Source organism: Acanthopagrus latus, chromosome 23 (assembly GCF_904848185.1).
Source record: "Acanthopagrus latus isolate v.2019 chromosome 23, fAcaLat1.1, whole genome shotgun sequence".
Taxonomy (NCBI): Eukaryota; Metazoa; Chordata; class Actinopteri; order Spariformes; family Sparidae; genus Acanthopagrus; species Acanthopagrus latus.
In genome coordinates, this window is record NC_051061.1 from 7536339 (window position 1) to 7559851 (window position 23513).

The window sequence follows — 23513 nt, forward strand, 5'->3', positions numbered from 1 at the left end:
TTCAGATGGACCTGGACGTGTACTGGCTTAAGCAGGGGGACACATCTGGCACTGCAGGATTTGAGTCCCTGGCGGCGTAGTGTGTTAATGATGATAGCCTTTGTTACTGTGGTCCCAGCTCTCTGCAGGTCATTCACTAGGTCCCCCCGTGTGCTTCTGGGATTTTTGCTCACCGTTCTTGTTATCATTTTGACCCCACGGGGTGAGATCTTGCGTGGAGCCCCAGATCGAGGGATATTATCAGTGGTCTTGTATGTCTTCCATTTTCTAATAATTACTCCCACAGTTGATTTCTTCACACCAAGATGCTTACCTATTGCAGATTCAGTCTTCCCAGCCTGGTGCAGGTCTACAATTTTGTTTCTGGTGTCCTTTGATAGCTCTTTGGTTTTGGCCATAGCAGAGTTTTGAGTGTGACTGTTTGAGGTTGTGGACAGGTGTCTTTTATACCGATAACGAGTTCAAACAAGTGCCATTAATACAGGTAACGAGTGGAGGACAGAGGAACCTCTTGAAGAAGAAATTACAGGTCTGTGAGAGCCAGTAATCTTGCTTGTTTGTAGCTGACCAAATACTTATTTTACCGAGGAATTTACCAATTAATTCATTAAAAATCGTACAATGTGATTTCCTGGATTCTTTCCGCCCATTCTGTCTCTCATAGTTGAAGTGTACCTAGGATGAAAATTACAGGCCTCTCTCATCTTTTTAAGTGGGAGAACTTGCACAATTGGTGGCTGACTAAATACTTTTTTGCCCCACTGTAATTATAAAAGAATGTATCAAAAGTGTGCAAAATAGATCATTGGCTTTTTGCGATGAGGGCACATAAGCAGCCTGTTTTTGAAACGCGTCCTTTTATGTCTGCGTTTCAGAGGTAGAATGAGATGTAGTGGCAGCAGCACTCAAGTGGCCAGCAGACCCTCTCTGTGAAAAAAATGAATAGAAAATGTCATTATGAATCATTACTGTCATTGCTACTTAATACTAAGGGTTCAAGCGAGAGATCACAAAACTTACAATTTAGATCACATTTTTTTTTTAGATCAAAACAAACAGTTTGTATTCACTAACTCAGTCCACCCAGTACGTGTTTGTTTCAAATCCTCCTCACTGCAGCTCTGCATCAATGTTTGGGGAATTATTTGGTCGACTTTAAAAAGTGAAATCTACAATTAATAAGTGGTTCAGATAACTTGCCATATCACGGACCAACTTTGTTCAGTTATACCACTACCTGATCAATTTACATTAGTGACAACAGCAAATTAGACAGAGAAAACTCGACATACATCATGCACACAAGCTTGAGGTTAATTTACCTTGCATTTGCTGAACAGTTGATGGTGATGGTCGTAAAGTGAACGTAAGTAAATTGGATGTGTTGCCGCCCCTCGCACCAACTTTCTTCTCGCAGCTCCTGCAGATAGGGCTGCCATCCTCGAACAGCTGTCCCTGAATATTCTTATAACAACCACAATACGCCCAGACTTCAGATTTGGTTGGCAGAAAAATGCAGTTGTGTCACATAAATATGTTGAAACCATACCTGGGCAGCAAATCTGTCCCTGTCAGTACAGAGGGTGGATACAGATACAATACAATACTGTCAATACAGAGAGGGTGGTTGTGTCACTGTCCAGTGCTGAAGTGATTGAGGCCCAGGAAACTGGGGCGCTGTCTGGTGCTGATTCCCCAGAGGCCCCGGTGGCCCCAGCTGTGTCCGACAATGAGGATATCACCGGACCATCCGCTGTTGTGGTCAAGGGATGATTGAAAAACTTTGAAATGCTGTCCAAACTTGATGAGTGTCTCCCGCATTTAACTCAGGCTCAGCATGAAGATGTGGTCAGTCTGATAAAATCTCACCTCTCTGTTTTCAGATGTGCCGACTAGGACGAATATGCTGCAGCATGACATTGATGTTGGCGATTTGCCACCAATCAAGCAGCATCCATACCGGGTCAAGCCCAATAAGCATCTCCATTTACAACAACAAGTCACCTATATGCTGGAGAATGGCATTGCAGAGCCCAGCTCCAGTCCATGGAGCTCACTGTGTCTCTTAGCTGACAAGTCTGACGGCTCGGATTGGTTCTGCACAGACCTCCGTAACGTAAATGGGGTCACTAAGCCAGACTGTTATCCTCTTCCCCAGGTTGAAGACTGTGTTGACCATGTTGGGAATGCCACTTACTAACAAAGCTTGACCTGTTAAAAGGGTATTGGCAGGTGCTGCTGACTCCGCGGGCAAGGAAGATTTCTGTGTTTGTGACATCGGGGGCATTGTAAATCTAGTCTTATCTGGACGATATTGTGATCTATTCAAGCTCGTGAGATGAACATTTTCAGCAGTTTAAGACAGTGTTCAAGAGGTTGTGTGACGCAAATCTCACGCTTAATCTGGCTAAGTGTGAGTTTGGGCGAGCTACTGTTGAGTTTTTAGGAAAAGTTGTGGGACAGCGACAAGTTAAACCAGTGAACTCGAAAGTTGAGGCCATCCAGTCGTTCCCTGCTCCTGGGTCACGTCGGGAGCTGCGTCGCTTTTTGGGGATGGCAGGGTACTACAGATGTTTCTGTAATAATGTTTCTGCTGTAGCCGCCCCTCTTACCGATCTGTTGAGCCCGGTTCTGCGTTTGACCGTCCGTTTAAATTGGCTGTTGATACCAGTGAAGCAGGGCCGGGGGCTGTCCTGCTCCAGGATGGGGATGATGATGTGGAACATCCTGTCTCTTACTTCTTTAAGAAGTTTAATATGCATCACCGTGTGTATTGAGAATTGACATCACAATTGAGAAGGAGGCTATCGCACTTGTTTTTGCTCTCAAGCATTTTGAAGTTTACGTCGGCTCTGCAAGCGTGTCCGTTGTTATTTATACTGATCCCACCCCCCTCCTGTTTATAAATCAAAATGCAGAATACAAATCATAGATGAATGTGCTGGGTATTATTCCTACAATCCTTCAACATTACGATCCGACAAGTAAAGGGCAGAGAGAACGTCATGGCCGATGCCTTATCGCGCTGTTACGGACTATGAAGCGTGAATGATAGTAGCGATGCTTCCCCCATATGGGTGCGGGAGTGACGGCCCATTGCGCCGGTGGTCCTGCATCCTCCCACGTTGGGTTTCTTTTCGCCGGGGTCTCCTGTCCCTCTTTTGTTTGCTCCTGGTTTGCTTTTTTTTGCTCTCAGAGAGAAATAATAAATTTGGCATCCTTGTGGACTTTGTGAGTGGCATTTTCTTTGTATGTTGCTTCCTCTTTTGAGCCGTGCTATTTAAGTGTCGGAGGAAGCCAAAACAACATCTATGATTTATTCTGGTGACCTTTGAACAAAATACGATGTTGTTATGATGGATTCATGTTGTTTTGTGAAATAACTGTAGGCCTGTATGGGGATAATACACGGATATGTTTAGATAATGCTCCGTGTTTGCTGAACTATGCCTGCCTCACTTGGAACCACACCTTTGTAAACCAAGTGACTGATATCAGACAGATTTATGTTGTAAGACATTCAAGTTTCTTCCTATTTACATATGAACCACGGGGATCTATATAAGTAGTAGTGGTAGTAGTTTATAAGATAAGAATTATTACACCATTCAGGTAACAGACAACTGTATTTATGAGCAGTCTGCAGACTCCAGGCTGTCAGACTCCTTAATTCATCTTTTGCACTCCACAGTAAAATCGTTTTATTTCCATGACTTATTGTGTATTCATCTATTTATAAAACTTGTAAAACGACAAAAGAACCTTCCTTGTATACTGTATGTAAATAGTAGCCCTGTTTATATAGAAAAGGCGGCACATTTGCTCCAAGGTAAGGGCGGCAATGTGCCGGCCTGTCTTTCTAAAACGGAGGCGTCATATTCCTCCTTTTCCAAAAGCCGCATCTGAGGTAGGTGTAAACATGTGACGTGACGTGAAGCTCGAAGTTGGGCTGTGAACAGTGACATAGAACTTGTCTTCAAAATAAGAGCTTTACATTGTACCTCATAGGAGTTTAGAACTGGGTTCTTAGCAGAGGGCTTTTAATTTGAAATTAGCGACCGTCCTTAGCTTGCCGACACAACAAGCAGACACAGCCAAACAGCTACAGAGACCGAGGAGATGCGGCTTCTCCTGGATCTCTGCGGCTGTCCAGTCGTTCATCTTAATGTCCGCGGATGAAGTGATGGACTGACTGCTGTGATCAGCTGTTTCTTGGTTTTAAAACTCCCCGACTGTGGGTTGCACAACAGTGCAGGTCACTGACATCTCCGCCCACCTCACTCAGAGGCCGGCACATTTCCGCCTCGTTTTTAGATAGCGGGCGAGGCGGAAATAAGTGCACCCTCCGAGGCGGAATATCGGCGGACCAAAACAGACCCCCAATTTGCCGGCTTCTGTCTAAACTGCGGACCGAGCCGCCAAAAGGACGGGTAAAAAGGCTTTGTCTAAGAACGGCTAGTGTTACATGATGAGTACTTAACTTTAAATCAGAAGAGAAAAATCTTTAATGTATCATAGCAGGAGCAGTCGAATAATGCAGCTATTTGCTTTTGTTTTTCTTTTACGAAAGGGGACTGAATGGCGAAGAAAAGATCTCTGTCAGGGCTTACATGTGAGGAAGAGGAGGAGTACAATGGAATAAGCCCAAACAAAAAGAGAAGTGTCCAGTATAATGCGGATGAGGACAAGGAAGTTAACAATGACAAGGGAGACACTGAGCAGCCGGGCCCATCCACCCAGGATGCCCACACCCAGACTACACCAGAAATCAGTGAGATTTTAGAGCCATGATATTCTGAGCGCCCACTGATCTTTTATTAAAACATTTTTTACAGAGTACTGTTCAAGAATATGTCACTCTGTGTGCAGTCCATGCAGGTGCACAATCTGTAGGATTCTTGGATGTAACCTGTGGAAACAAAATAGGTGTCCTGGATAAAGAAAAGCTGGAAAGAGGTAAGCTGAAACTAACACATTTCCTTATTTCGTCAGCTTTTTGTTTCTAACCTGTGTTGCTGTGTGGGGATGTTCTGTTTAGGTGAGAAGTGTATTAAATGCGATGGCAGCCGGTATACTCCCCCTGAGTTCGAGGTCTTGGGAGGGAAACGTTCTTCTAGGAAATGGAAACAAAGTATTTTGCATAAAAATGAGCCTCTGCAGTGTTTGTTTGATGTAAGTTTGCATCGTCCTTCGTGCAGAGTGTACTCTTCATTCAATGTGACCAGAACAGACTGTACAGAACAGTAAATAAACTGCTTAACTAACTTGTCACTATAATCACAGAGAGGCGTCTTAACCACCAAGGGATATAAAAGCAGACAATCTACACCCAAAAAGGTAGCTGAACAGCCAAATATGATGTGATTCTGCTCTTGTAAAACAATGCATTTTGACAGTGATTATGAGTCTTGTATTTCTTTTTCTCATTTCTCCCAGCAAAAGAAAAAACAATCATCACATAAAATCATCTCTTTGGACAGCTCCTCTGAAGGTTTGTCTGCGCTTTTCTGTAACTTCAAGTTAAACCACAACACCAAGAGTGGTGTAGGAATGACGTATTTTTGTAGGCTAAGTAAGCATCGCCCCTGGTTCCCTCGAGAATTAGCCTGTAAGACTTTTGAAATCACAATGTAAGTGGTGCTCATTATAATCGCGCAATAATGTGCTATTTACATCTGTGAAGATTTAGTCCCCCCCCCCATTCCTAGAAATGGTTGAGTCCACCCCACACTCTGTCCAATGGGCGGAGCTAGCAGCTGCAGCAGCGTGTGGATGTTAAACCGCAGTTAAACCGCAGAAGAATAATTCCCTAAGGGCCCTTGTTGTAACTGAAAGAGAAAGAATTATTCTTCTGTGGTTTAACTGCTGTTTTGGAAGACTGAACATACCCCAAAACTCAATAAAAATTTGGAATATACGTCACATCCAGTGAAAAATTTGATGACTTAATGTTATTGACCGTGGACGTGACCTGCAGGCTCTATAGCGTCCCCTGTTGTTCTTGCCTGCCTTCCACATGCGCAAGGATGAATGAAATTCGTTACGCAGATTCATCATGAGCAGACGCACAAAAAAGTCTGGGGGGGCCAATACCATCACTCCAACAGGAAGTCGGCCATTTTGATGTGTGGCAGCATTTTTCCCAAATTCGTGCCTACTTTGAAAACTATCTTGTCCTAGAGCCCAAACACCACAGTCTTCACACTCACTCAGTATCATCTTCATGCCTTGAAGATGAAAAGTTATGGAAATCTTTCGGCTACGTCATGTCTGGTGGGCGTGACGGTGGAAACCATTTTTTTCCTTTGCCATGAAGCATCAAGTCTTTATAACTTCAACATACAATTTCCCATCTACACCAAAATGCATATACATGTCGACAGTGTCGCCCCGAATACGTCTCAGCATCAATACTAAGTCGGCCATTTTGATTGTGGCCGCCAATTTGAAATATTTACAATCCTCGCACTGTAATGACATCCTCCAACAGATTTAACACCAACAGACTTCACTGTCAGTCAGTATCATCCTCAGCCCTTGAGGATGAAAACCTGTTTAAAGCTTTCGCCCACGTCATGTCTGCTGGCCATGGTGGTGCGGTCAATTTAAATCCTTCGCCATAAAGCATCAAGTCCTCGTAACTTCAACATACAATTCCCCTTCTACACCAAATCTCTCAGGAATGTAGAGGGAGTCACCCTGAATATATCTGTGCATCAAAACTGTCATCATCATAGCGCCACCCACTGAACACAGGAAGTCAGACAAAAAAATCATAATGTAATGCCCCGCCTCCTACTTGCAGATACAGGAACGAAATTCGGTGTGCATATTTGTCATGAGCAGACACACAAAAAAACCCTCTTGGACCCATACTGTCAGTCCAACAGGAAGTCATCCACTTTGATGTGAAACGCCATTTTATGGCTCCTTTTAAAACTATCTTGTCCTAGAGATTAAACACCAGAGTCTTCACATTAACTCAGTATCATTTTCATGCCTTGAAGATCAAAAGTTATGGAAATCTTTCCGCTAGGTCATACATGGTGGCCGTGATGGTGGAAACTATTTTTTTCCTGCTTGTTTTCTCCCCAGTATGACATGGAAGTAACAGGTGAGCGTGCAATCTGACAGCGCCGTAGCCTGATACACCTGCTGGCCGTAGTGGTGCCATCCATTTCAATCCTTCGCCATGAAGCATCAAGTCCTCGTGACTTCACCATACAATGTCCTATCTGCGGGAATTCTCTCAGGAATGTAGAGGGAGGCGCCCTGCATATATCTGTGCATCAAAACTGTGTCATATCCATAGCGCCACCCACTGGACATAGGAAGTCAGACAAACATCATCCGATTGACATGACGTTTATTGCGTGTTTTCTCCCCAGCATCACATGAAAGTAACAGGTGAGTGCGCAATCCGACGGTGCCGCAGCCTGACGTAACTGCTGGCCGTGGTGGTGCCGTCCATTTCAATCCTTCGCCATGAAGCATCAAGTCCTCGTGACTTCACCATACAATGTCCTATCTGCAGCAAATCTCTCAGGAATGTAGAGGGAGGCGCCCTGCATATATCTGTGCATCAAAACTGTGTCATATCCATAGCGCCACCCACTGGACACAGTAAGTCAGACAAACATCGTCCGATCAATATGACATTTACTGCTTGTTTTCTCCCCATCGTGACATGCAAGTAACAGGTGAGTGCGCAGTCCGACGCCGCCACAGCCCCACGTGCACAGATGGCGAGGGCTTGCTCATCGCTGCTTGCAGCTTTAATTATTTTTGTAATTCTAAAAGACTGTCTGAATATAAATGTGAATCAGATATTACTGACATTTTAGACTTATTTCCAGGAAGGTTTTATCCAGTTATCCAGAGTCAATTGTCTTGAAATATGTTCAGTTAACTAGTAGATACTGTATCTACTTTGTCTTTAAAGCTGATTTTTTCATTTCTGAGTCAAATGTTGCAGTCTCTGTCAATCTCCAATTAAATTATCACAACTTAATGAATTTTCAACAGATTTTTTGCAGTATTGTCAGATCCTATTATTACACATGATATTCATTCTGGAGTTGTACACATTTGACAGTAAAAGATATTGCTGTTTGTGTGTGTGTGTGTGTGCCAGCCAGCCAGCCAACCAGGTCAGTTGAAATGGAAGAGAAAAGAAAAAAATGAAGATATCCGCTCATTTTTCAGTGCACCAAAATGCCAAGTTAGTGTGAAGACCTTGATATAAGATATCAATAAGAATGGAATTAAGTACTTATGAAAATGTTTCATAATGGATTCATCAGGCAAAGCCAAGTCAGAAAATACAGCAGAGCACAGAGAGCCAGAGCCAGTCAGACAGAGCCATAGAGTCACAGGTCAGTTTTTTTGAGCATTGGGAGTTAGAACAGTGAACAAAGGTATTATGACAGATGTGTTCACATAAAGTGCATTATTGCCACCTTCCACCTACTACCATCGTTTTGTATTGCTGGGTGAATAAACAAGAACTTGTATACAGGTAGGGTAAGGACTAATACAGTATAATGCAATTATTGTAATTATCATTACTTTTGATAACATTTATGAAACATTTGATTTGAACATGCTGACAGTGCATGAGAGTGCAACACTGCGAGAGAGAGAAAATAGCATAATCTGATATCTTTCATCTGGAAAAAGGCAGTTATCTGATTATGAGACATCTGATAAACAAACTTAGATGTTTGCCTGATAATTAGTTAATTCATTGCATGTGTACAAGGTAATTTGATTTCAATCATTTTGTTTTAAATCTAGACATGTGCAGGTGGACTCAGCCAGGGCTAAGAAAGGTCTTCTGCCTGCTTGTTGGATAGATAGATAAACTAAAGCGTCAAATTATGGTAAAAGATGCTGTATAAAAGACAGGCCACAACTTTTATTCCTTGTCCCCCCCCCCGGAATTATTCTCTAAAATTTTACTGTTTATTGTTCTCCCCCCAACTATGAAATGGGATTTTTGCCACTGTGCATCGCAGTCATGAGACTTAAACGTCACCTAAGCGTAACAACAAAATAACTATACATGTTTTCTGTTAATCACTCAACAAGTTGAACTTATTTTATTTTATGTTGCAGAGCATAAAATCGCAGATGTTACTTCAAGCCTTTTAACTCATAAAGCAAATTCAAAAACCCACTGACTTTGAGTGCTTATGTGCAGAAATGCTAACTGATTTCTGGTATGTAGGACTCATTAATAGAGCACAGCATGGGAATGAAGAAAAGCAGAGTGCATACAAAACTGATATTATTCATTCAGTGAAGTTGCAATTTGTAAGATATGGAAAAAACATTTTAAACGATGCAAAAGATGAACTAACAATACTCAAGTTAGCATGCTAATCAGCTAGCCCTGGCCTGTACTGTGTAGTAACACCACTTGATACCACAAGAGGTTTGTTTCTTGGTCTAATAAGTAATTAGAATAAATTAGTGTTAAGAAAGAAGGTATTTTAACACCCATTTTTATAGAATACAACCGTCCACTGTCTGAATTCTAGTTTCTCTCTAGCCTTAGCACTTAAGCTAATCATGTCTAAGCCTGTGTTAACAGATGTTATTTCAGGCATTTAACCAAAAAACAAATTTGAAAACCCACTGACTTTGAGGCGAGAGAACCGTATGTTCAAAAAACACAATCGTCCACGGTCTGAATTCAAGTTTTTCTCTAGCCTTAGCAATTAAGCTAATCAAAGTTGGACAGCTAAGATTAGTCTGACTGCCTTGTTAAGTCATCGTTAAACACACTTCATTCAAACTTGAAGTAAACAGAATACAATTCAGCAATCCAGTCTTATGTCTAGTAGAAAAAAATCCTTAATTCACAGAGTAAGGTGTGAACATTTTTCGGCTCTATGTGCAGTTTTTTCTCGCCGCTGATGCCTTACTGGCCCTGCCCAGCATGTCTTCTCATCACCAAAGTCATATTGCAGGTCAGAGACTTCCATCAGCTAATAGGGCCACTTAGTATCACTAACTGAACTACTTGCTAATGGCAGCTAGGTAGTTACAGGAAAGAGTATACTCAGCAGCATTATATATGTGTCTACTTTATTATTTTATTGTATTATCTACTTTAGTATTTTATGTATGTCTTTATCTTTATCTCTTGTTTTCATTCATGCTATATTTCTTTTTCTACCTTGCGTGGAGCATGTGGAACAAAAACAATTCCCCCCCCAGGGATTAATAAAGTATCCTGATTCTGATGATTCTAATTAAAGATTGTACTATTGTACTGTAATGTACTATTTTTTTTATTTGATCCATGTCAAAGACTCAGAGATACAGACTGCAGAAGAATCTGATGAAGAGGCTGTTAAAGATGAAGACTGGCTACCAAGCAGTGGAGACTTGGTGCTGGAGGCAGAAGAAGAAAGGTTTGAGGCTGAAAATGGCGGGGAGGTTTTGGACTCAAATGTTGACGTGAGTAAAGAGGAGGATGAAATGGAAGAGGGAGCAGTGGAAGACGACGATGTGCCTTCTGGTGATGCAGATGACAGCAGTGTTTCTGAGGGTGAAGTTACCTGATCATCATCTTTAGAAATACCATTACTGAAATGAATGTCAGCATGTGAGACTAATATTCATTTCTTTGAATATCACAAATCTTTTAGAAAGGGAGCCAAAAGGTATCGTTTCAACACCTGAGAAGAGAGCATTGCAGACAGATGTAAAAGTTGTCATCAAAAAGCTTACAGAGGTAAGATGTGGAGAAACTGTGGCGTCATTTCTGTGTGTGTGTGTGTGTGTGTGTGTGTGTGTGTGTGTGTGTTCCTCTGTAATATGTCTCAGAAGAAGTACTGAGCCATGTTAGTGGTGCAGCTCAAAGGACAGCAGTATTGGTCTGACATTGGTTTGCTGGTCACCCCTCCATTCCACTGTAGCCTTTCGGTTTACATTGGTGGTTTGTGTGAAATGGCCTCTTACCTGTAGCAGTAAGAGCATCAGCGACTATTGGATGGATTGCAATGAGCATTTGGTGCTAATTAGCAAATGTTGCATGCTTCTGTGGCATAACTTGGGGTCGGGCTCATCTTTCCTCAATCCCCAGGAATTTTATTTGAAAAAGTTGAGCATCCAAATTCACAACTTCTAAGAATTCATAGATGAAAAGTCAAGTCAATAATCAGGGTAATTGACAAAGAAGTATGGTCACACTGCAGCTACACATAAGAACGGTCAGAGCAGACTGTATCTGCTAAGGAAGCTCAGGTACTTTGGAGTGCAGGGGCCACTCCTGACCTCTTTCTATGACTCTGTGGTGGCATCAGCCATTTGCTATAGAGTAGTCTTCTGGAGCAGCAGCGTCTCGGCAGCAGACAGGAAGAGACTTGATAAACTTATAAAGAAGGCCAGCTCCATCCTGGGATCCCCTCTTGACCCAGTGCAGGTGGTGGGAGAGAGCAGGATGATGGATAAGCTGACATCGCTGCTGGTGCAGAAGTTCCACCCCCTGCAGGACACTTTCACAGCACCGGGGAGCTCCTTCAGTGACAGACTGATACACCCTAAGTGTGTGAAGGAGAGGTATCGCAGGTCCTTCCTTCCTGCTGCTGTCAGACTGTACAACCAGCACTGCTCCATATAGACATTAAGAAGTTTTTGCTCTGGTCAATTTTTCTTAACACCCATATTTATTAGTTAGATTTGTGAGTAAAAAATTGCTGTTAATTTTGTACTATATTATGTTTATATGTACAGTATATATGCCTATTCTATTTCTTACCTTTTTAATTACATTGTTTATTTTGTAAGAAGACTAAACAACTATTAGGTGGATTGCAATGAGCATTTAGTGCTAATTGGCTAATGTAGCAAGCTAACACATAGCACTTCATGAGAGGGCCCTTCTGTGACATTATCCACCACAGTGGTCGGGGTCATCATTCCTTGACCCTAGGAATTTTGTTTGAAACAGAGGAACGGCCAAAGAATGTATAGAAAAGTCAAGTCAATTATCACTATAAATGGTACAGGTGATCAGTACTGGTGATCATAAATTGGGAAACCATACCTCACTAGGGTATCTGGGACTCTTGATGATAAGGATTAAGTACAACAAAGAGTCCTACATCTTTGTGAGACATAACATGTTGCTTACTTTTGTTTCAGACAACGACTGATTGTCAGTCCAACCACATGGAGCCTCCGCTGGAAGGTTTGTTAATTGATGGTGATTATTGTTCTACTTAAACAAAAATGAGTTACTAGTGTATGAGAGTTGTAATTAAATCATTTCACAAAGAAATAAGTAATTTAAAGAAGCTAATTCCACAACAGTATTTTATGTTGTGGTTTAAGTGTTCCACTCCTGTATCCTCGGTTTTATGTGTATGCAGACAGGTGGCGTCAGTCACTGGATGAGGATATACAAAATGAAGAGGACCAGCAGTATAAAGTTTCAGGGATAGATGAAACAGCAGCCACGGATACTGGCCCTTCTAAGATGTCAGATCCACCCAACACTGAAGGTGTTTTGGAAGAAAATGGAGAGGAGTTCACACAAAGTAATGAAAGGGGTGGAGGGACGTTATGCTGCCATTGTTGGGCTCACCGTAATAAAAAACAAGCCACTATTATGAAGGGTCTTTGTTGCAGCAGAATTGAACAATCACTGTGCAAAATGGGTTGCCTGTTTCAACAGTTCCTTTAGTGGTAATATTGTTTAAGATTTCAAGGACTTGTTTGAATAATTGTATAAATTTGACATTTGGGTCTCATGCAAAGATGGTCATGAGTAAGGAGAAGAAACAGGGCACTAAGAAAAGAAGCAGAAAGAAAGAAGGAGTAGAGGGAGTGGGCCTGAAATGCAGAGACGATGGATTAAAGGTTTTGAAGACATGAAAAAGCTAATAACAAGCATTTTGGCATGTCAAGACCTGAAGGCCAGCTGGATATGTTAGCAACACTGCTTCAAAGACATCAGCCATACATAGAGGTGTTAAGGAGTAAAGCATAGAGGCAGTGTGTAAGTTGCTCAGAAACCATGACAGAAGTGCTTAGAGAAGACAATATGTTTCTGAATATAAATATATGTGCTAACTCTGTAGATGTCGGCCACGTCACCAAATCCCAGAGAGTGCTGGGTGAGTGTAAATATCAGAACAGAGATGCCACCACCTCTTGCCAACAAGCAGCAGAAGTGATTCAGCTCAACACAAGGTAAGGTCTAAGTGTCATGTTACTCGGATGAATAAAGATGCCTAATTTGCATGCAAGGCCACAAAGACATTTTCTTTCCACAGGATTCCCCAAACAACCCAAGCCTCACACAACACTCAGTCCTTCAACATGGTGGACGCTCCATCCTATCGGCCCTCCACCAGCTGTGATCTGGACACAATGGACCTCGATCAGCTGAGGAGGGAGAAAATAAAGATCCAGATAAAAGTGTTGATGTTACAAGAAGAATACTACAGATCCCTCTGCGGATCCCTTGTTCCCTCTTTAAACAAACAGATATATAGATAATATATATATGAATACTGATACTATTGATAATAAGGATTAAGTACAACTATTTTTAATTTAAAAAAAAAGTTTTACTTCTTTTGAACATCATGGTTTTATGGTACACTCTGAAGTTCCAGTAACAATTTTAGTAATCTACAGACCAGCCAAACCAAACTTTTATCGAAGAGTTTGCAGAGCTTTTATCTTTTTTATGTCAAAATAAGACAAATGGTTTTGTTTAGTGGCCTAAGCCCAGATAACTTCACTACTAAGCATATTTGTGTGTCAAATCATAAAGCTGTTTTATTCAATATGATTTCATCCCAAACACCTTTTAATCACAGTGTACCAGTCTGTTTTCTGTGCTTTTTACTGCTTCTTTAACTGCTTTTACTTCTGATTTTAACACAGAGGAGCTGGTCTCCCTTTTTAACCACACTTGTCTTGGACTCCATTGCCCCCTACAAAGACAAAAGTCTAAATAGAGCAGTGCAGCCCTGGCTGTATAACTGCACCCAATCACTGAAAAAAGAGTGCAGATGAAATGAAAGGAAATGAAAAAAGACAGGCTTACACATGTTTTATGAGACCTGGAATGATACCATGCAAAATTACCAAAAAGCACTTAAATAAGCAAGAACATTCATCTTCTCCAATTTACTTTTAGCAAATCACTCCAATTGGAGTGTCAAGTCATGGAATCAGTAACCACCCCCGCCCTCCTCCTTTTATTGAGGCCTCTTAAGAAAGGTATGAGGACTTTTCAAACTATTTTAGAAATAGAGTCAAAATTGTTAGGAATAAAGTTACCCTCCTGGACCAAATTTTACACATCAGTAGGGACATCCATAGTTATTTTAGCTGCTTTGAACTAGTTTCACTGCTCTTTAACTCACACCACACATGAAACCAACAACTTGCAGCCTTGATTTTATCCCTAGAGGTTAGAGGTTATTTGACACTGTTGGACCCAGTATTTTATTGATTATGAACAGCTCCCTAAAAAGTGGCATTTTCCCACACTCTTTTAAACATGCTGTTCTCCTACCCATTTTTAAGAAACCAAACCTTGACCCTTCAGTTCTTAACAATTTTATGCATTATGCATTCATTCAGAAATGCATTCCAACTGGTTTTAACAGACAACATCACATTATACCAGTCCTAGTTTCCCGTCATTGGATCCCTGTCCGTTTTAGAATTGATTTTAAGATTGTACTGATCACTTTTAAAGTACTTATGTCTGGCTCCAACCTATATAACAGACATTTTAAGTCCTTACAAGCCAGCCTGTAGCTTGTAGAAAAGCTAAAGGTGATCGTGCCTTCACTATCAGGGCCCCCTTGGCTTTGGAATGCCCTGTCTGAGGAGATACAAAGTTTTGCAGGATTATTAACTTCTTCTAATTTACACTGGTGCCATGTTGGGCAACTTATAAAAGTTTTTTTTTGTATGGAAAAGTAACATATTTATAATAAAATGTATACATTCATACATATACATTTATTTACTATTTTTTAATTTATTTTAAATTATGTCAATGTGTTTTTGATTTCAGGACTGTGTTGTTTAGTCTTTATATTGAATGTCTTGTGCTTCTCAGTCTTTGCATTGTCTTTTAAGACCTTGGGACCATGTTGGATCGTAATGTTTCCCTTGTACATGTTTTCCTTGGGATTTTCTGTTTTTCCCATGTCTTACAATTCTGGCAAATAAAACCATTTGATACATTAATTGAAGCAGCAATTGGATTCATTTTTTGGGACCAGTCATAAACTGTATGTGGAGATGGCAAATGCACTTAGATGACAATATGAAGATAATTACATTTCTCTCTAATTCTGCTGCATAGCACTGATTGCTGACGATATTATAGGATTTATATTAAAAGTTATGTAAAAAATAATTATACATATGTTGCTCCTGATGTTTTTATATTGACAAATGTTGTTACGATGTTACACCACATGTTTCAGGAGAATTTCAGCATATCTGTTCTCTGAATGACTGTTTTGTAAATGTCATAATGTATTTGTCTGAAGCATTTACATCATGCAGCATTCTTTTTTTTTTTTTTTTAAATAAATAAAATATATCTCTGATGTACAAGGAAGACACAAGGCCCCAAAACACCTGTGGATTAAATTGCCATGATTTATTACTGATCATAACAACCGATTTTATATTACATTTGAAAAATGTATTGTTTGTATTCACTGAATATGACAAGAATCTCTGCTGGCAGCTCTATTTGATTAGATTGCCTCATATTTCACCACATTTTATACTAAAAGCCATATTTTTCCATAGTAACACCCCGTTCCTCCAACAGAGAAAGGCTCCTCTTCAGCAGCTTCTTCCTGAAACTATTTCATTGCATTATGCCTCGTGTGGACATTTTCTTCAGCCAGCTTGAGAAGTGGACCATCAACTCAGTCTTTGTCCGGGGAATCATGCAGCAGTACACACACTTTTTCTGACTTCAGCATACATTACTTAATATTATTACTGCATTGAGCTTTTCAAAATACATCACTCCATAATTAGATAACAAAATAAATACGTTTTTCATATTAAAGTCCTTCTTGCTCTCACATATTTTCATAAAGAAAGAAAAAAGAACGAAAGAAAGAATTGTACTGTATTGTACTGTCTTGTGTGTAGCTCCTCACAGTGAGGCTGACTTTCAGCCCTCTGCTGTTCAGCTCACTGTGGTGACTCAGTGGTTTTGGCGCGGTGTCTACATGTCTCCCTCTCTAACTTTCAGTTTCATTTCCTCTGTTGAGGGACAGAGAGGTAAGACGCTGCGTTATGAGTACCTCTATGATTATTAAGGTGACATTTGAACAAAATACATTGTTATGATGGTGTGATGCAGTAATGTGAAGTAAATGTATGCCTGTATGGGGATAATACACAGAAATGATTACATAACGCTCCTTGTTTGCTGAACTATGTTTGCTCGGCTTGGCTTTGAAAACGGAGTGAGTGATATCAGACAGATTTCTGCTGTAAGAAGTTCAAGTTTCTTGCCATTTAGATATATGAGTAATCATATATGTACAAAGTTAAATTGTCAGATACAGTAGTTTATGAGCTTAGAATTGTTACATCATACAGTTAATAGACAGATGTATTTATGAGCAGTCTGCTGACTCCAGGCTGTCTGACTGCCCAACTCATCCTCTGCACTCCACAATAAAATAGTTTCATTTCTATGACTTGCTGTTTATTCATCCATTTATAAAACAGTTATTTGTGTGAGTAGCATAAAGGCACTAACTAGCGTTGCGTTACGAAAGCTGGCAGTGTAAAATGACAAATGAACCTTCCTTGTAAGCTGTATGTACATAGTGTTACATAAGGAGTGCTGTTAGATTTGGCTGACCCTGCCACATTTCTCCTTTCAAACAGTGTTCTGAGGGCCAGATTTTTTATTCTGTTATGGATAAAAAATCAACATGTCTGAGTTTCTATTTTTGACCTCATTGATAGTGTAAACACTAAAAGTCTGAGCTTCTGGATTTCTTTTCCAAAACTACATAGTGCATCTTCAAGTATGGAGGATACTTTTTTTCCCTAATTTTACATTTAACTTTAGTGAGGGTGAGTGTGTTAGTGTATGGTTGTGTCGATTTTTCCTGAGAATGTATGTATGTATTTATACATGATAATAAACAAATAAATAAATACATACAAATACATTGCTAAAATGATTCAACAATATTCAGCAATTATTGAGTGGGAGCTACACACCTGTACCTGCTAGTAGTTCCCCACTGGATGCCGATCGGTCCAGCCAAATGTGCCAAGCAAAATGGATTATTAAGATCACATATATCCAGTTTTTTGTTTTGCTTTTTTTTTTGCTATGTGAGTGATGATCTCAGTTTTCTTGTGTTTTGTTTCATTTTGCACTTGGCCAACACAGCAGAGGCTTTTCCACAGGTAAGCATTGCAAAGAAGACAGTTATCACAAAATGAACTTGATTTAACTTAATAATAATCTAATCTAATAATCCAACTGTTTGCTTTTGTTTTGTTTTTTACAAAAGAGGACTGAATGGAGAAGAAACGATCTCGGTCGGGGCTCATGAGTGATGAAGAAGAGGAGTACAGGAGAATAAGCCCAAGGAAAAAGAGAAGCGTCCAGTATAATGTGGATGGTTATGGTGAAGACGACGTTGAGGATGAGGATGAGGATGAGGAAGAAGAAGACGAGGACGACGAGGACGACGAGGACGATGAGGACGACACTGAGCAGCTGGGCCCATCCACCCAGGACGCCCACACCCAGACTACACAAGAAAATAGTGAGTTTTTAAGAGCCATGTGATATATTGAGCAGCCACTGATCTTCTATGAATATGTTTTCTTGAGCACCGGTAATGAATATGCCACTCTGTGTGCATTTCTTGTGTGTGCAAAATCTGTAGGATTCTTGACTGTAATCTGTGGAAACAAAAAAGGCATCCTGGATAAAGAAAAGCTGAAAAGAGGTAAGCTGAAACTAACACTTGGTCTGTCTATGTTTTTTCTCTTATTAACGTATTCCTTCATCCTTTGTCTGTTTTGTTTCTAACCTGTGCTGCTGTGTGGGGATGCTCTGTCCAGGTGAAGACTGTATTAAATGTGAAGACTGCTGGTATTCTCCACCTGCATTTGAGGACTTTGGAGGGAGAGGCTCCTCTAGGAAATGGAAACAAACTATTTTGCATAAAAATGAGCCTCTGCAGAGTTTGTTTGAGGTAAGACTGCGTCGTCCTTCATGCAGAGTGTGTTCTTCAATCAATGCGACCAGAAAAGACAGTAAATAAACTGCTTCACTAACTTGTCTATACTCACAGAAAGGTGACTTAACCACCAAGGGATATAAAAGCAGACGAGCTGAGCCTGCAAAGGTAGCTGAGCCTCCAAATATAATGTGATTCTTGCTTTTGCAAAAACACTGCACCTTTGACAGTTACGATGAGTCTTGTATTTCTTTCAGCAAAAGAAAATTCCATCATTAAATCGAATCACCTCTTTGGACAGCTCCTCTGAAGGTTTGTCTGTGATTTACTGTAACTCCAAGTTAAACCAGAATAGAGCGGTGTAGGGATCGCCTATATATTTAGGCCACGTTAGCATCACCCCTGGTTTCATTTGAGTTTTGGATGCATCGCATAGGTGTGGTTTAAACATCACCAGAGCTAAGCATCACAACAAAATAATTATATACCTATATCACTCAATTAGTTGTACTTATTATATTTTATGTCATAGAACAAAACTTGTAAATGTCTTAAGCCTGTGTTAACCACAGATGTTATTTCAGGCATTTAACAAAAAAAAAACAAATTTGAAAACCCACTGACTGAGAACCGTATGTTCAAAAAACACAATCGTCCACTGTCTGAATTTGAGTTTTTCTCTAGCTTTAGCAATTAAGCTAATCACCGTTGGAAAGCTAAGATTAGTCTGACTGCCTTGGTAAGTCATCGATAACTTCATTCAAACTTGACATGAACAGAATGCAGCTCACCAGCTGTAAATCCTCAATTTGCAGCGCAAATATTCTGGCTTTCCACTGTTTTTTCCCGCTGTCGATGCCCTACTGGCCCAGCTCGGCATGTCTTCTTGTTGCTGAAGTCATATTGCAGGTCAGAGACTTCCATCAGCTAATACGGCCAATTAGCATCACTGCTTACTGAGCTACTTGCTAATGGCAGCTAATGACAGCTATGGGAAAGAGGATACTTAGCAGCAGTATATGTGTGTTACTGCCTTCTGTAGTTTTGGAGCTTTGAATTCTGGACATTTCTTATGAATTACGCCATTAAGGATTACTTAAAATGTACTATTTTATTATTTGATCCATGTCAAAGACTCAGAGATACAGACTGCAGAAGAATCTGATGAAGAGGCTGTTAAAGATGAAGACTGGCTACCAAGCAGTGGAGACTTGGTGCTGGAGGCAGAAGAAGAAAGGGTTGAGGCTGAAAATGGCGGGGAGGTTGTAGACTCAGATTTTGACACGAGTAAAGAGGAGGATGAAATGGAAGAGGGAGCAGTGGAAGACGACGATGTGCCTTCTAGTGGTGCTAATGACAGCAGTGTTTCTGAGGGTGAAGTTACCTGATCATCATCTTTAGAAATACCATTACTGAAATGAATGTCAGCATGTGAGACTAATATTCATTTCTTTGAATATCACTCTTCTTGCAGAAAGGAAGCCGAAAGTTATCTTATCAACACCTGAGAAGAGAGCATTGCAGTCGGAGGTAAAAGTTGTCATCAAAAAGCTTACAGAGGTAAGATGTGGAGAAACGGTGGCGTCATTTCTGTGTGTGTGTGTGTGTGTTCCTGTTTAATACGTCTCAGAAGAAGTACTGAGCCATGTTAGTGGTGCCGCTCAAGGGACAGCAGTATTGGTCTGACACTGGTTTGCTGGTCACCCCTCCATTCCACTGTAGCCTTTCGGTTTACATTGGTGGTTTGTGTGAAATGGCCTCTTACCTGTAGCAGTAAGAGCATCAGCGACTATTGGATGGATTGCAATGAGCATTTGGTGCTAATAAGCAAATGTTGCATGCTTCTGTGACATAACTTGGGGTCGGGCTCATCTTTCCTCAAACCCCAGGAATTTTATTTGAAAAAGCTGAGCATCCAAATTCACAACTTCTAAGAATTTATTGATGAAAAGTCAAGTCAATAATCAGGGTCACTGACAAATAAGTACGGTCGATGAATACTTGCCAACCTCCGGACCCACGATGAGGGGAAGATTTACTGCCCCATAGCTGCAGCTAGCACTGTGCTGAGGACAATTAATGATGATGAATGCCATGTTATGCTATTATTTAGATAGTATTGCTTGGCACTTATGTAAAACCCCACACTAGATGTTGCTGCTGTTGTGCTACATGTAGGCCTGTTTCGTTTTTTCCAGAATGGTGGTATGCTATCCAAAATCACACAGTGCGTTGGCATTATGCCACCATTGTTCCCCTGCTGGTGTCATGGGGGCATTGTTGCATTGGTATTGTGCGATCTGTGTGATAAAATTGCAAAATATTTAACAGTTCCTTCAATGGTAAGAGGACTCAACAAACTACTGGATCGATCACAATGACAGTTTAATGCTAATTAGCAAAGGTAACAAGCTAACACATAGCATTTCATGAGTGGGCCTCCTGTGACATTATCCACTACAGTGGTTGGGGTCATCAATACTTGACCCCAGGAATTTTGATTGAAAAAGATGAACAACCAAAGAATGTATAGATGAAAAGTTAAGTCAATTATCACGATCAATGGTACGGATGATCAATACTTGCCAACCTCCAGACATCATAGCCTAAATCAGGTGACCATAACTAGCTAGGGCATCTGAGACTCTTAGCCCAGATTTATCAGAATAGATACTGATAAATTCATGGACTATTTTGAAAAAAAAGAAAAATCAAGTACAACAAAGAGTCTGACATCTTTGTGAGACATAACCCGTTGTCTACTTTAGTTTCAGGCGACGACTGATTGTCAGTCCACCGACGAGGAGCCTGCACAGGAAGGTTTGTAAACTGATGGTAATTATTGTCCTACTAAAAGAAAAAGGAAGTGTATTGAAGATGTAATTAAATAATTTCTCAAAGAAATAAGTAATAATATGCACTAAGAAATGCTAATTCCACAACATTATTTTACCTTGTGATTTAAGTGTTTTACTTCTGTATCCTTGGTTTTATGGGTGAGCAGACAGTTGGTGTCAGCCTTTGGATGAGTCCGACCCACCCGAAGCTGAAGGTGTTGAGGGAGAAAATGGAGAGGAGTTCACACAATATAATGAAGGAAGAGAAGATGGACGCAGAGGCATCAAAACTCAGACAAGAAACTCTCCATCACCTCTGTCTGCACCAGCAACCTCGTCCCAAGACATCAAACGAGAAACTGAGAACATCGAGTCAACCAGCAATCGCACTGCCAGCCTCAGTTCCTCCACCACAGACACAGGACTTCTTGGCAACATGAGAGGTGAGCATCAAATGTTTCACTGTTTTTCTTTTTTGTTATCGTAACACATTAGGTGTGTGACACACAACAGGTAGATTTGCTGTCCTTGGCTGCAGCTTGCACTGTACTAGAGGCAGTAAATGATTGTGATTGCCATGTTATACAAATGTTTAGAAGGAGGTGCATGTTGTTTCTGTTGTGTCATACGTCATGCCACTTTTTGTATCTATAATGGTGGCATGCTATCTAAAATCACACAATGCCATTGTTTGGTTCAGCGTAAAAAAAAACAAAACAAAACAAAACAAAAAAAACAAGCTAGTGTAATGAAGGGTCTTTGTTACAATGGAATTGCACTATGGAACTGTGTAACAACGGTTGCCCATTTCAACAGTTCCTTTTGTGGTAATATTGTTTAAGAGTTCAAGGACTTGATTGAATAAATTAAATTTTTTTGTGAATTTATTTGACATTTGGTCCCATACAAAGATGATCACGGGAAGGGAGAAGAAACAGGGCACTGAGAAAATAAGGAGAAAGAAAGACAGCAAGAAAGAGAGGAGGGAGTGGGCCTGAAATGCAGACAATGGATTAAAGGTTTTGAAGACTATGAAAATGCTAACACCATGCACCTTGACACATCAAGACCTGAAGGCCAGCTGGACATGTTAGCAATGCTGCTTCAAAGGCATCAGCCATACATGGAGTTGTTAAGGGGTAAAGCATAGACGCATAGATGAGAAACCATCACAGAAGTGCTTAGAGAAGAGAAGACAATATGTTTTGTAAATATAAATATATGTGCTAACTGTATAGATGTCGGCCCCACCACTAAGTCCCAGAGGGTGCTGAATGAGTGTAAATATCAGAACAGAGATGCCACCACCTCTCGCCAGCAAGCAGCAGATTTACAAGTGATTCAGCTCAACACAAGGTAAGGTCTAAGTGTCATGTTACTCGGATGAATAAAGATGCCTAATTTGCATGCAAGGCCACAAAGACATTTTCTTTCCACAGGATTCCCCGAACAACACAAGCCTCAAACATCACTCATCACTCAAACATCACCACTCAGTTCAAAACGCTGGATGCTCCATCCCATCGGCCCTCCACCAGCTGTGATCTGGACGCAATGGACCTCGATCAGCTGAGGAGAGAGAAACTAAAGATGCAGATAAAAGTGTTGAGGTTACAAGAAGAATACTATAGTCTGAAAATAAAGGCACATAAGAAAGTAAATTGATTCACTGAAGCCAGGTTGTAAAGCTGATGGTTGCAACAGGACAATACGGTCACTCAGGGATTACAGAGAGTGTTTACTGGTCTACTGGAACGTTCCTGTCACTTATCAACTTCATCATCATCATCATCATCATCATCATCATCATCATCATCATCATCATCATTTCAATCCGTGAAAGGAATCTTGATGTATATCCTACAAACCAGGAACATATTTATAATGAAATTTGCTCAGGCTTCTGATCTTGGGACCATGTTGGATAGCAATGTTTCCCTTGTACATGTTTTCCTTGGGATTTTCTGTTTTATTTTAATTGATACATTAATCAAAGCAGAAAATGGATTCCTTTTTTGGGACCAGTCATCGACTGTATATGAAGATGGCAGATGCACTTAGATGACAATATGAAGATAATTACATTTCTCTCTAATTCTGCTGCACTGATGCTGCTGAAGATTTATATTAATTTTTTAAAAGTTATGTACAAAGTAATTTTCTGTATGTTATGCCACATGTTTCAGGAGGATTTCAGCATGTCTGTTTCATGAATTAATGGTTTGTAAATGCCATAATGTATTTGTCTGAAGCATTTACATCATGCAGCATGCAATTTTCTTTTATACATAAAATACATCTCAAACGTGCATGGATGACACAGGGCCAAAAACCACCTGTGGAATAAACTGATTTATTACTGATTGATTAGTTTGCCTCATATTTTAGCCACATTTTATTCTAAAAGACATCTTTTTCTTTCCATATGAAACAATTATACTAAATC

The 23513-nt window shown here is 40.4% G+C and overlaps 2 protein-coding genes across 12 annotated transcripts; both read left to right on the forward strand.

Moving 5' to 3' along the window:
• Positions 1 to 245: 245 nt before the first annotated feature.
• On the forward strand, positions 246 to 15210 carry LOC119013648. Of its 9 annotated transcripts, XM_037088361.1 has the most exons (13): positions 246 to 529; positions 1884 to 2116; positions 4571 to 4771; positions 4870 to 4956; positions 5039 to 5172; positions 5284 to 5337; positions 5437 to 5491; positions 10319 to 10558; positions 10659 to 10744; positions 12157 to 12217; positions 12384 to 12551; positions 13095 to 13206; positions 13290 to 15210. In XM_037088361.1, exons 3-13 carry the CDS (start codon positions 4579 to 4581, stop codon positions 13513 to 13515), a joined length of 1416 nt encoding a protein of 471 aa, XP_036944256.1. In that variant the 5' UTR covers positions 246 to 529; positions 1884 to 2116; positions 4571 to 4578; the 3' UTR covers positions 13516 to 15210. The 9 variants fall into 9 exon arrangements, 8 of the variants coding, with proteins under 8 accessions (XP_036944256.1, XP_036944254.1, XP_036944259.1 ...); XR_005072801.1 differs by having other exon boundaries at positions 246 to 2116; positions 12384 to 13012; positions 13290 to 13313; XM_037088359.1 differs by having other exon boundaries at positions 246 to 2116.
• Positions 15211 to 16219: 1009 nt separating this feature from the next.
• LOC119013647 (myb-like protein V) lies at positions 16220 to 23430 on the forward strand. 3 transcript variants are annotated; one of them, XM_037088357.1, is made up of 13 exons: positions 16220 to 16293; positions 17429 to 17445; positions 17553 to 17810; positions 17934 to 17996; positions 18112 to 18245; positions 18345 to 18398; positions 18488 to 18542; positions 19365 to 19604; positions 19705 to 19790; positions 20999 to 21050; positions 21235 to 21510; positions 22306 to 22423; positions 22507 to 23430. In XM_037088357.1, the coding sequence occupies exons 3-13, from the start codon at positions 17561 to 17563 to the stop codon at positions 22730 to 22732; spliced, it is 1554 nt and encodes a 517-aa protein (XP_036944252.1). In that variant the 5' UTR covers positions 16220 to 16293; positions 17429 to 17445; positions 17553 to 17560; the 3' UTR covers positions 22733 to 23430. The 3 variants fall into 3 exon arrangements, with proteins under 3 accessions (XP_036944252.1, XP_036944251.1, XP_036944250.1); XM_037088356.1 differs by having other exon boundaries at positions 16284 to 16332; XM_037088355.1 differs by lacking the exon at positions 16220 to 16293 and having other exon boundaries at positions 17228 to 17445.
• Positions 23431 to 23513: the final 83 nt, after the last annotated feature.